The following is a 12,874-nucleotide window of genomic DNA, read 5'->3' on the forward strand; positions in this document are numbered from 1 at the left end:
GCATTGGGTATATTGGCATTGGGTGTATTGGCATTGGGTATAATGGCATTGGGTATAATGGCATTAGATATATTGGCATTGGGTATAATGGCATTGGGTATATTGGCATTGGGTATAATGGCATTGGGTTTAATGGCATTGGGTATAATGGCATTGGGTATATTGGCATTGTGTATAATGGCATTGGGTTATTTGGCATTGGGTATAATGGCATTGGGTATACTGGCATTAGGTATAATGGCGTTGGGTATAATGGCATTGGGTATAATGGCATTGGGTATAATGGCATTGGGTATATTGGCATTGGCTATAATGGCATGGGGTATAATGGCATTGGGTATTTTGGCATTGGGTCAAATGGCATTGGGTATATTGTCATTGGGTATAATGGCATTGGGTATAATGGCATTGGGTATATTGGCATTGGCTATAATGGCATTGGGTATAATGGCATTCGGTATATTGGCATTGGGTGTATTGGCATTGGGTACAATGGCATGGGGTCTAATGGCATTGGGTATATTGGCATTGGGTATATTGGCATTGGGTATAATGCATTTGATATATTGGCATTGGGTATATTGGCATTGAGTATATTGGCATTGGGTATATTGGCATTGGGTATAATGGCATTCGGTATAATGGCCTTGGGTATATTGGCATTGGGTATAACAGCATTGGGAATGATGGCACTGGGTATATTGGCATTGGGTATAATGGCTTTGGGTATAATGGCATTGAGTATAACGGCATTGGGTATATTGGCATTGGGTATAATGGCATTGGGTATATTGGCATTGGGTATAATGGCATTGGGTATATTGGAAATCGTTATAATGGCATTGGGTATAATGGCATTGGGTATATTGGCATTGGGTATATTGGCTTTGGGTATAATGGCATCGGGTATAATGCATTTGATATATTGGCATTGGGTATATTGGCATTGAGTATATTGGCATTGGGTATATTGGCATTGGGTATAACGGCATTGGGAATGATGGCACTGGGTATATTGGCATTGGGTATAATGGCTTTGGGTATAATGGCATTGAGTATAACGGCATTGGGTATATTGGCATTGGGTATAATGGCATTGGGTATATTGGCATTGGGTATAATGGCATTGGGTATATTGGAATTCGTTATAATGGCATTGGGTATATTGGCGTTGGTTATAATGGCATTGGGTATATTGGCATTGGGAATAATGGCATTGGGTATTTTGGCATTGGGTATAATAGCATTGGGTATAATGGCATTGGGTACATTGGCATTGGGTATGATGGCATTGGGTATAATCGTCTTGGGTATATTGGCATTGGGTATAATGGCAATGGAAATAATGGCATTGGGTATAATGGCAATGGGTATATTGGCATTGGGTATAATGGCATTGGGTTTAATGGCATTAGATATATTAGCATTGGGTATAATGGCATTGCGTATATTGGCACTGGGTATAATGGCATTGGGTTTATTGGCATTGGGTATAATGGCATTGGGTATAATAGCCTTGGGTATAATGGCATTGGGTATAATGGCATTGGGTATAATAGCATTGGGTATAATGGCGTTAGGTATAATGGCATTGGGTATAATGGCATTGGGTATATTGGCATTGCGTATAATGGCATTGGGTATAATGGCATTTGGTATATTGGCATTGGGTGTATTGGCATTGGGTACAATGGCATGGGGTCTAATGGCATTGGGTATATTGGCATTGGGTATATTGGCATTGGGTATAATGCATTTGATATATTGGCATTGGGTATATTGGCAGTGAGTATATTGGCATTGGGTATATTGGCATTGGGTATAATGGCATTCGGTATAATGGCCTTGGGTATATTGGCATTGGGTATAACAGCATTGGGAATGATGGCACTGGGTATATTGGCATTGGGTATAATGGCTTTGGGTATAATGGCATTGAGTATAACGGCATTGGGTATATTGGCATTGGGTATAATGGCATTGGGTATATTGGCATTGGGTATAATGGCATTGGGTATATTGGAAATCGTTATAATGGCATTGGGTATAATGGCATTGGGTATATTGGCATTGGGTATATTGGCTTTGGGTATAATGGCATCGGGTATAATGCATTTGATATATTGGCATTGGGTATATTGGCATTGAGTATATTGGCATTGGGTATATTGGCATTGGGTATAATGGCATTCGGTATAATGGCCTTGGGTATATTTGCATTGGGTATAACGGCATTGGGAATGATGGCACTGGGTATATTGGCATTGGGTATAATGGCTTTGGGTATAATGGCATTGAGTATAACAGCATTGGGTATATTGGCATTGGGTATAATGGCATTGGGTATATTGGCATTGGGTATAATGGCATTGGGTATATTGGAATTCGTTATAATGGCATTGGGTATATTGGCGTTGGTTATAATGGCATTGGGTATATTGGCATTGGGAATAATGGCATTGGGTATTTTGGCATTGGGTATAATAGCATTGGGTATAATGGCATTGGGTGCATTGGCATTGGGTATGATGGCATTGGGTATAATCGTCTTGGGTATATTGGCATTGGGTATAATGGCAATGGAAATAATGGCATTGGGTATAATGGCAATGGGTATATTGGCATTGGGTATAATGGCATTGGGTTTAATGGCATTAGATATATTAGCATTGGGTATAATGGCATTGCGTATATTGGCACTGGGTATAATGGCATTGGGTTTATTGGCATTGGGTATAATGGCATTGGGCATAATAGCCTTGGGTATAATGGCATTGGGTATAATGGCATTGGGTATAATAGCATTGGGTATAATGGCGTTAGGAATATTGGCATTGGGTATAATAGCATTGGGTATATTGGCATTGGGTATAATGGCATTGGGTATATTGGCATTAAGTAAATTGGTATTGGGTATATTGGCATTGGTTATAATGGCATTGGGTATAATGGCATTGGGTATATTTGCATTGGGTATATTGGCATTGGGTATAATGGCATTGGGTATATTGGCATTGGGTATAATGGCATTTAGTATATTGGCATTGGGTATAATGGCATTTGGTATAATGGCATTGGGTATAATGGCATTGGGTATATTGGCATTGGGTATAATGGCATCGGGTATATTGGGATTGGGTATATTGGCATTGGGTATATTGGCATTAGGTATAATGACATCGGTTATAATGGCATTGGGTATAATGGCATTGGGTATATTGGCATTGGATATATTGGCATTGGGTATAATGGCATTGGGTATAATGGCAATGGGTATAATGGCATTGGGTATAATGGCATTGGGTATATTGGCATTGGGTATAATGGCATTGGGTATAATGGCATTGGGTATATTGGCATAGGTTATAATGGCATTGGGTATGATGGCATTGGGTATAATGGCATTGGGTATATTGGCATTGGGTATATTGGCATTGGGTATATTGGCATTGGGTATAATGGCATTGGGTATAATGGCGTTGGGTATAATGGCATTGGGTATAATGGCATTGGTTATATTGGCATTGGGTATAATGGCATTGGGTATATTGCCATTGGGTATATTGCCATTGGGTATAAAAGCTTTGGGTATAATGGCATTGGGTATAATGGCATTGGGTATATTGGCATTGGGTATAATGGCATTGGGTATAATGGCATTAGGTATATTGGCATTGGGTATATTGGCATTGGGTATAATGGCATTGGGTATATTGGCATTGGGTTAGTGGCATTGGGTATATTGGCATTGGGTATAATGGCATTGGGTATATTGGCATTAGGTATAATGGCATTGATTATATTGGCATTAGTTATAATGGCATTGGGCATAATGGCATTGGGTATATTGGCATTGGGTATAAAGACATTGGGTATTTTGGCATTGGGTATAATGTCATTGGGTATAATGTCATTGGATATAATGGCATTGGGTTTATTGGCATTGGGTATAATGGCATTGGGTATAATAGCCTTGGGTATAATTGCATTGGGTATAATGGCATTGGGTATAATGGCATTGGGTATAATGGCATTGGGTATATTGGCATTGGGTATAATAGCATTGGGTATATTGGCATTGGGTATAATGGCATTGGGTATATTGGCATTAGGTATAATGGCATTGGGTATATTGGCATTGGTTATAATGGCATTGGGTATAATGGCATTGGGTATATTTGCATTGGGTATATTGGCATTGGGTATAATGGCATTGGGTATATTGGCATTGGGTATAATGGCATTTAGTATATTGGCATTGGGTATATTGGCATTGGTTATAATGGCATTGGGTATAATGGCAATGGGTATAATGGCATTGGGTATAATGGCATTGCGTATATTGGCATTGGGTATAATGGCATTGGGTATATTGGCATTGGTTATAATGGCATTGGGTATAATGGCATTGGGTATAATGGCATTGGGTTTATTGGCTTTTTGTATAATGGCATTGGGTATAATAGCCTTGGGTATAATGGCATTGGGTATAATGGCATTGGGTATAATGGCATTGGGTATAATGGCATTGGGTATATTGGCATTGGGTATAATAGCATTGGGTATAATGGCATTGGGTATAATGGCATTGGGTATATTGGGATTGGGTATAATGGCATTGGGTATATTGGCATTAGGTATAATGACATCGGTTATAATGGCATTGGGTATAATGGCATTGGGTATATTGGCAATAGGTATAATGACATCGGGTATAATGGCATTGGGTATAATGGCATTGGGTATATTGGCATTGGATATATTGGCATTGGGTATAATGGCATTGGGTATAATGGCAATGGGTATAATGGCATTGGGTATAATGGCATTGCGTATATTGGCATTGGGTATAATGGCATTGGGTATATTGGCATTGGTTATAATGGCATTGGGTATAATGGCATTAGGTATAATGGCATTGGGTATATTGGCATTGGGTATATTGGCATTGGGTATATTGGCATTGGGTATAATGGCATTGGGTATATTGGCATTGGGTATAATGGCATTGGTTATATTGGCATTGTGTATAATGGCATTGGGTATATTGCCATTGGGTATATTGCCATTGGGTATAATAGCTTTGGGTATAATGGCAGTGGGTATAATGGCATTGGGTATATTGGCATTGGGTATAATGGCATTGGGTATAATGGCATTGGGTATATTGGCATTGGGTATAATGGCATTGGGTATATTGGCATTGGGTATAGTGGCATTGGGTATATTGGCATTGGGTATAATGGCATTGGGTATATTGGCATTAGGTATAATGGCATTGGTTATATTGGCATTGGTTATAATGGCATTGGGCATAATGGCATTGGGTATATTGGCATTGGGTATATTGGCATTGGGTATTTTTGCTTTGGGTATATTTGCATTGGATATAATGGCATTGGCTATAATGGCATTGGGTATAATGGCATTGGGTATATTGGCTTTTGGTATAATAGCATTGGGTATATTGGCATTGGGTATAATGGCATTGGGTATATTGGCATTGGGTATAATGATATTGGGTATATTGGCATTGGGTATAATGGCATTGGGTATAATGGCATTGGGTATAATGGCATTGGGTACATTGGCATTGGGTATAATGGCATTGGGTATATTGGCATTAGGTATAATGGCATTGGGTATAATGGCATTGGGTAAAATGGCATTGGGTATATTGTCATTGGGTATAATGGCATTGCTATATTGGCATTGGGTATAATGGCATTGGATATATTGGCATTGGGTATAATGGCATTGGGAATAATGGCATTGGGTATATTGGCATTGGTTATAATGACATTGGGTATAATGGCATTGGGTATATTGGCATTGGGTATATTGGCATTGGGTATAATGGCATTGGGTATATTGGCATTGGGTATAATGATATTGCGTAAAATGGCATTGGGTATATTGGCATTGGGTATAATGGCATTGCTATATTGGCATTGGGTATAATGGCATTGGGTATATTGGCTTTTGGTATAATGGCATTGGGTATATTGGCATTAAGTATAATGGCATTGGGTATAATGGCATTGAGTATAATGCATTGGGTGTTTTGGCATTTGGTATATTGGCATTGGGTATAATGGCATTGGGTATATTGGCATTGGGTATAATGGCATTGGGTGTATTGGCATTGGGTATAACGGCATTGGGTGTACTGGCATTGGGTATAATGGCATTGGGTATAATGGCATTGGGTATATTGGCATTGGGTATAATGGCATTGGGTATATTGGCATTGGGTATAATGGAATTGGTATAATGGCATTGGGTACAATGGCATTGGGTATATTGACATTGGCTATAATGGCATTGGGTATAATGGCATTAGGTATATTGGCATTGGGTATAAAGGCATTGTGTATAATGCATTGGGTATTTTGGCATTTGGTATATTGTCATTGGGTATAATGGCATTGGGTGTATTGGCATTGGGTATAACGGCATTGGGTGTACTGGCATTGGGTATAATGGCATTGGGTATAATGGCATTGGGTATATTGGCATTGGGTATAATGGCATTGGGTGTATTGGCATTGGGTATAACGGCATTGGGTGTACTGGCATTGGGTATAATGGCATTGGGTATAATGGCATTGGGTATATTGGCATTGGGTATAATGGCATTGGGTATATTGGCATTGGGTATAATGGAATTGGTATAATGGCATTGGGTACAATGGCATTGGGTATATTGACATTGGGTATATTGGCATTGGGTATAATGGCATTGGGTAAATTGGCATTGGGTATAGCGGCATTGGGTGTACTGGCATTGGGTATAATGGCATTGGGTATAATGGCATTGGGTATATTGGCATTGGGTATAATGGCATTGGGTATATTGGCATTGGGTATAATGGAATTGGGTATTTTGGCATTGGGTATAATGTCATTGGGTATAATGGCATTGATATAATGGCATTGGGTATACTGGCATTGGGTATAACGGCATTGGGAATATTGGCATTGGATATAATGGCATTGGGTACAATGGCATTGGGTATTTTGCTATTGGGTATAATGGCATTGGGTATATTGGCATTGGGTATAATGCATTGGGTATTTTGGCATTGGGTATAATGGCATTGGGTATAATGGCATTGGGTATATTGGCATTGGGTATAATGACATTGGGTATATTGGCATTGGGTATAATGGCATTGGGTATATTGGCATTGGGTATAATGGCAGTTGGGATAACGGCATTGCGTGTACTGGCATTGGGTATAATGGCATTGGGTATAATGGCATTGGGTATATTGGCATTGGGTATAATGGCATTGGGTATATTGGCATTGGGTATAATTGCATTGGGTATATTGGCATTGGGTATAATGGCATTGGGTATATTGGCATTGGGTATAATGGCATTGGGTATGATGGCATTGGGTATAATGGCATTGGGTATAATGGCATTGGGTATAATGGCATTGGGTATATTGGCATTGGGTATAATGGCATTGGCTATATTGGCATTGGGTATAATGGCATTTGGTATAACGGCATTTGGTATAACGGCATTGGGTGTACTGGCATTGGGTATAATGGCATTGGGTATATTGGCATTGGGTATAATGGCATTGGGTATATTGGCATTGGGTATAATGGCATTGGGTATATTGGAATTGGTTATAATGGCATTGGGTATATTGGCATTGGGTATAATGGCATTGGTTATAATGGCATTGGGTATATTGGCATTGAGTATAATGCATTGGGTATTTTTGCATTTGGTATTTTGGCATTGGGTATAATGGCTTTGGGTATATTGGCATTGGGTATAATGGCATTGGATATATTGGCCTTGGGAATAATGGCATTTGGTATAACGGCATTGGGTGTATTGGCATTGGGTATAATGGCATTGGGTATAATGGCATTGGGTATAATGGCATTTGGTATAACGGCATTGGGTGTACTGGCATTGGGTATAATGGCATTGGGTATAATGGCATTGGGTATATTGGCAGTGGGTATAATGGCATTGGGTATATTGACATTGGGTATAATGGCATTGGGTATATTGGCATTGGGTATATTGGCATTGGGTATAATGGCATTTGGTATAACGGCATTGGGTGTACTGGCATTGGGTATAATGGCATTGGGTATAATGGCATTGGGTATATTGGCAGTGGGTATAATGGCATTGGGTATATTGACATTGGGTATAATGGCATTGGGTATATTGGCATTGGGTATAATGGCATTGGGTATAATGGCATTGCGTATAATCGCATTGGGTATAATGGCATTTGGTATAATGGCATTGGGTATATTGGCATTGTGTATAATGGCATTGGGTATAATGGCATTTGGTATAACGGCATTGGGTATATTGGCATTGGGTATATTGGCATTGGGTATAATGGCATTGGGTATATTGGCATTGGGTATAAAGGCATTTGGTATAACGGCATTGCGTGTACTGGCATTGGGTACAATGGCATTGGGTATAATGGCATTGGGTATATTGGCATTGGGTATAATGGCATTGGGTATATTGGCATTGGGTATAATGGCATTGGGTATATTGGCATTGGGTATAATGGCATTGAGTATATTGGCATTGGGTATAATGGCATTGGGTATATTGGCATTGGGTATAATAGCATTGGTTACAATGGCATTCGGTATATTGGCATTGGGTATAATGCATTGGGTATTTTGGCATTGGGTATAATGGCATTGGGTATAATGGCATTGGGTATATTGGCATTGGGTATAATGGCATTGGGTATATTGGCATTGGGTATAATGGCATTGGGTATATTGGCATTGGGTATAATGGCATTTGGTATAACGGCATTGGGTGTACTGGCATTGGTTATAATGGCATTGGGTATAATGACATTGGGTATATTGGCATTGGGTATAATGGCATTGGGTATATTGGCATTGGGTATAATGGCATTGGGTATATTGGCATTGGGTATGATGGCATTGGTTATATTGGCATTGGGTATAATGGCATTGGGTATAATGGCATTGGGTATAATGGCATTGGGTATAATGGCATTGGGTATATTGGCATTGGGTATAATGGCATTGGGTATATTGGCATTGGGTATAATGGCATTTGGTATAACGACATTGGGTATAATGGCATTGGGTATATTGGCATTGGGTATAATGGCATTGGGTATATTGGCATTGGGTATAATGGCATTGAGTATATTGGCATTGGGTATAATGGCATTGGGTATAATGGCATTGGGTATAATGGCATTGGGTATAATGGCACTGGGTATAATGGCATTTGGTATAACGGCATTGGGTGTACTGGCATTGGGTATAATGGCATTGGGTATAATGGCATTGGGTATAATGGCATTGGGTATATTGTCATTGGGTATAATGGCATTGGGTATATTGGGATTGGGTATATTGGCATTGGATATATTGGCATTAGGTATAATGGCATTTGGTATAATGGCATTGGGTATAATGGCATTGGGTATATTGGCATTGGGTATATTTTGCATTGGGTATATTGGCATTGGGTATAATGGCATTGGGTGTAATGGCGTTGGGTATAATGGCATTGGGTATAATGGCATTGGGTATATTGGCATTGGATATATTGGCATTGGGTATAATGGCATTGGGTATAATGGCATTGGGTATAATGGCATTGGGTAAATTGTCCTGGCACCATTTTTGGAACTAAGTCATACCCCCAATATAATTTTCTCGTGAAATTTTTCAGGGGAAATGCAGACTCATAATGAGGCAATAGCCCGACTCAATTTTTTTGTGATTCAATATTTTAAGCTGAGACTGAGTTCCTAAAAAAACGATAATTTCGTAAATTTCAGATCGAAAACGACTTTTTCTTAAAATTACCCGTCAAAGCGTTCAAAGCCTACCGAAAACGGTAATTTCTCCCAAAGTTTGAACCGTAATTGAGTGGGTGGTCAACTGAGGAATTGAAATGTTGGCTGAAGACACTTGAAAACGGTCCAGTCAAACTTAATATGGATATCTCGGTTATTCAAGTTAAGCATAGCAGCAAAAATGCCATATTCCTTGAAGAACGATTTTTGATGTTATTTCGGTGTTTATATCCAAACCATAAACAATTTATAACTTTTAGTCAGTTGTTAGAGCGTTTGATATTTTTCAATTGATTTGAGCAACATTTTTTCTAAATAAAAATATACATTGTACAAAGTAATCTATTGTTTCTGTTTAAGCGGTGGCCTCAGTTGGTTCTGGCAACCAGAAAGATGAGATCTTAGTCACAATCAAGAACACAACCACCATCGAGAGCGACAGACCCCTAACTCCCCAAGAGATCCGAGCTCACAGTCCTCAGATGTCGCCAGCTGATATTGAAAAAATAGTAAAACAAGTTGAAGATATTCACAGCCAACGAAGCCAGGAGAGTAATGATCTATCACCATTCCAGATAACTCCTAGACCTTCCTCGGGAAAAAGGGCAAAACAGCCACCTGCTGGGAAAAAGGTGAGCCCTGCAGGCCGAGGTCGAGGAGGTCGCAAACCTAGCGGGAAATCTAGTCAAAGCCCATCAGTTGGTCGTCAACAACAACCGCCACAACATCAACAACCACAGCAACCTCAAAAACAACAACCACCTCAAAAACAACAACAGACTCCTCAACAACGTCCCCCTCCACAGCAACCTCCAGCTCAGCAGAAACCGAAGAAAGGAAACTCGATTGACCGAGGAATTGACTTGCCGATGAAGAATGAGGGTGCAAAGCAGATTATGTCTGATGCGGGATCTTTCGCACAGCAGCCAGCGAAAGGATACCCTATGCCTGGTCAGCAACAAGGACCAATCCAGGACGTTCAAATAAAGAATGCTTCGATACCTGGTAGTATGCAAGGAAGTGTCCAAGGAGCCTCTGTATCTCGAGGACGTGGAATGCCTGGATCCCAGGCGGGATCAAGGCGAGGATCCCAAGGAAGTCGAGGAGCTTCAGCAGTTAGGCAACCAATGGGACCCATGAGTCGCGACGGATCTCAGGGCCCACCACCAGGTTATCAAGAAGCAGTTCAACAACAGGGACCGCCTGGATCCAAAATGATGAGACAGCAAGGTTCTCGAAGTAGTGCAATGGGATCCCAAGCTGGTCCACCGGGATCAAGGAGCAGTGCGATGTCGGGGACTCATGTCGCATCTCAAGGTGGACCACCAGGTAGTAAAGGAAGTATGGTATCTGGTTATAGCAACGCCGGACCACCGGGAGATCAGCAAGGTCAAGTGCCTGGATCACAAGTTTTACCACCAGGAAGTCAAGTTCCTGGAAAACCTGGTTCGCAGGCTGGATCACCCGGAAGCAGAGGAAGTCAAGTATCTGGAGCACCCGGATCTCAAGTTGGACCTCCCGGAAGTCAAGTTTCGGTAAAAGCTGGCTCACAAGCTGGACCACCTGGAAGCAAAGCTAGTCAAGTTCCTGGAATGCCAGGGTCACAAGCCGGTCCACCTGGAACTAGAGGTAGTCAGATGAAAGGATCCCAGGTAGGACCTCCTGGATCTGGAGTAATGCCAGCAGGATCTCAACCAGCTGGATCAGTAGCTCAGGGCTCTAGGGTGAGTGGTGCTTCGGGTTCTCGGGAGTCTAAGGGTGGTACAGGAGTTGGTTCCAGGTCTGGCAGTGGAATGAGTGCAGGTGCTGGCGGAGTAGCAGCGTCCGATTCTCGGGTGAGTGGTGTTACTGGTTCATCTCAACAACGTGCGTCTGGTGTTAGTGGAGGTTCACAGAGTTATAGTACGCAAGATCAGGGAGAAAACTTAAGGCCAAATGGCACCATTTCAAGAAGCACTGGGGGATCTGGGTCACAAAGCAGGCAAAGCGGATCTATGACGAGACAAAGTGGCACAGGGGGAAGTGCTCCGGGTTCTAGGGGTCCCAGTATGCAGCGTCAATCTGCATCAGGAAATTCGGCTGCCTCTCGTTCGGTTGTCAGTGACGGAATGTCAAAACAAAGAACGAGCATGGGTTCAAACGTAGGCGGAGTGGCCCAGCAAAGTCCAGGTAGCGCTTCGCAGAGAATGAGCGCTTCTTCAGGTGCAACCGGGGCGTCAAGGTCGGTAGTAAGCGGGGGAACAAGTGTGGCAGGTAGTCAGAGAATGAGCAATGCTTCTAAGGGCATGCCCGGGGCACCGGGACCAGGTCCACAGAAAATGAGCCAGGCTAGTGGACTTTCAGGTTCTAAAGTGGCAAGTATGGCTACGGGTAGCCGGCAAGGAAGCATGGCGGGCGGACCGGCAGGCAGTACCCCCCGAGCAGGTGCAGGGGCGTCGGGGATATCTCAAGAAATGACGGAAGCGGCAGGTAGACCATCGGGAGCGTCTATGAGCAGACAAAGTGGCACTTCGGGAACTATGTCAACATCCCGTCCAAGTGGAACTTCGGGTACATCAGGAACGACAGGACCTTCAGGAACTGGGACAAGAGCGAGTGACGTTTCGGAACCTGTCGGGATGGCAGGAAACATGTCCAGACCGAGCGATGCTTCTGGCGCGGTTGGAGGTCGTGGTAAAAGGCCTAGTGGGGCTTCCGCTTCAAGACCAGGTGCCAAACAGAGTATGGGAAGTGGGTTCGGTAGTGCGACCGGGGAGACCCCTGGAAGTGGGGCGTCTCAGAGTGTTACGACGGGGACAGCAGGGGGTACCAGTGGATCCAGCAGTGCTTCGTCAACATCATCCGAGGAGCAGAGATAGAACAGAATTGAAAAAAAAAACTCACTCATCAAATCTGATCAAATTAAATTCAAAAAAAACTCTGTGAATACTCCTTTAACACTGATGCACTTACTTTCTGATTTCAGGGTCTCAACTGAATTATTGCAAAATAGATAAATCAACTTTGCAGCCAGCAATTTAAAC

The 12,874-nt window shown here is 41.8% G+C and overlaps 1 protein-coding gene across 1 annotated transcript in view; it reads left to right on the forward strand.

Moving 5' to 3' along the window:
* The window catches only part of LOC142340477 (uncharacterized), a 39,942-nt gene extending 27,068 nt beyond the window's left edge, over positions 1-12,874 (forward strand). The window contains exon 6 of the mRNA XM_075391053.1: positions 10,212-12,874. Coding sequence (XP_075247168.1) covers positions 10,212-12,709 — 2,498 coding nt within the window. The 3' untranslated portion in view covers positions 12,710-12,874. The remainder of the gene's footprint in view (positions 1-10,211) is intronic.

This window comes from Convolutriloba macropyga, chromosome 5 (genome assembly GCF_964194025.1).
Source record: "Convolutriloba macropyga chromosome 5, txConMacr16.3, whole genome shotgun sequence".
NCBI lineage: Eukaryota > Metazoa > Xenacoelomorpha > Acoela > Convolutidae > Convolutriloba > Convolutriloba macropyga.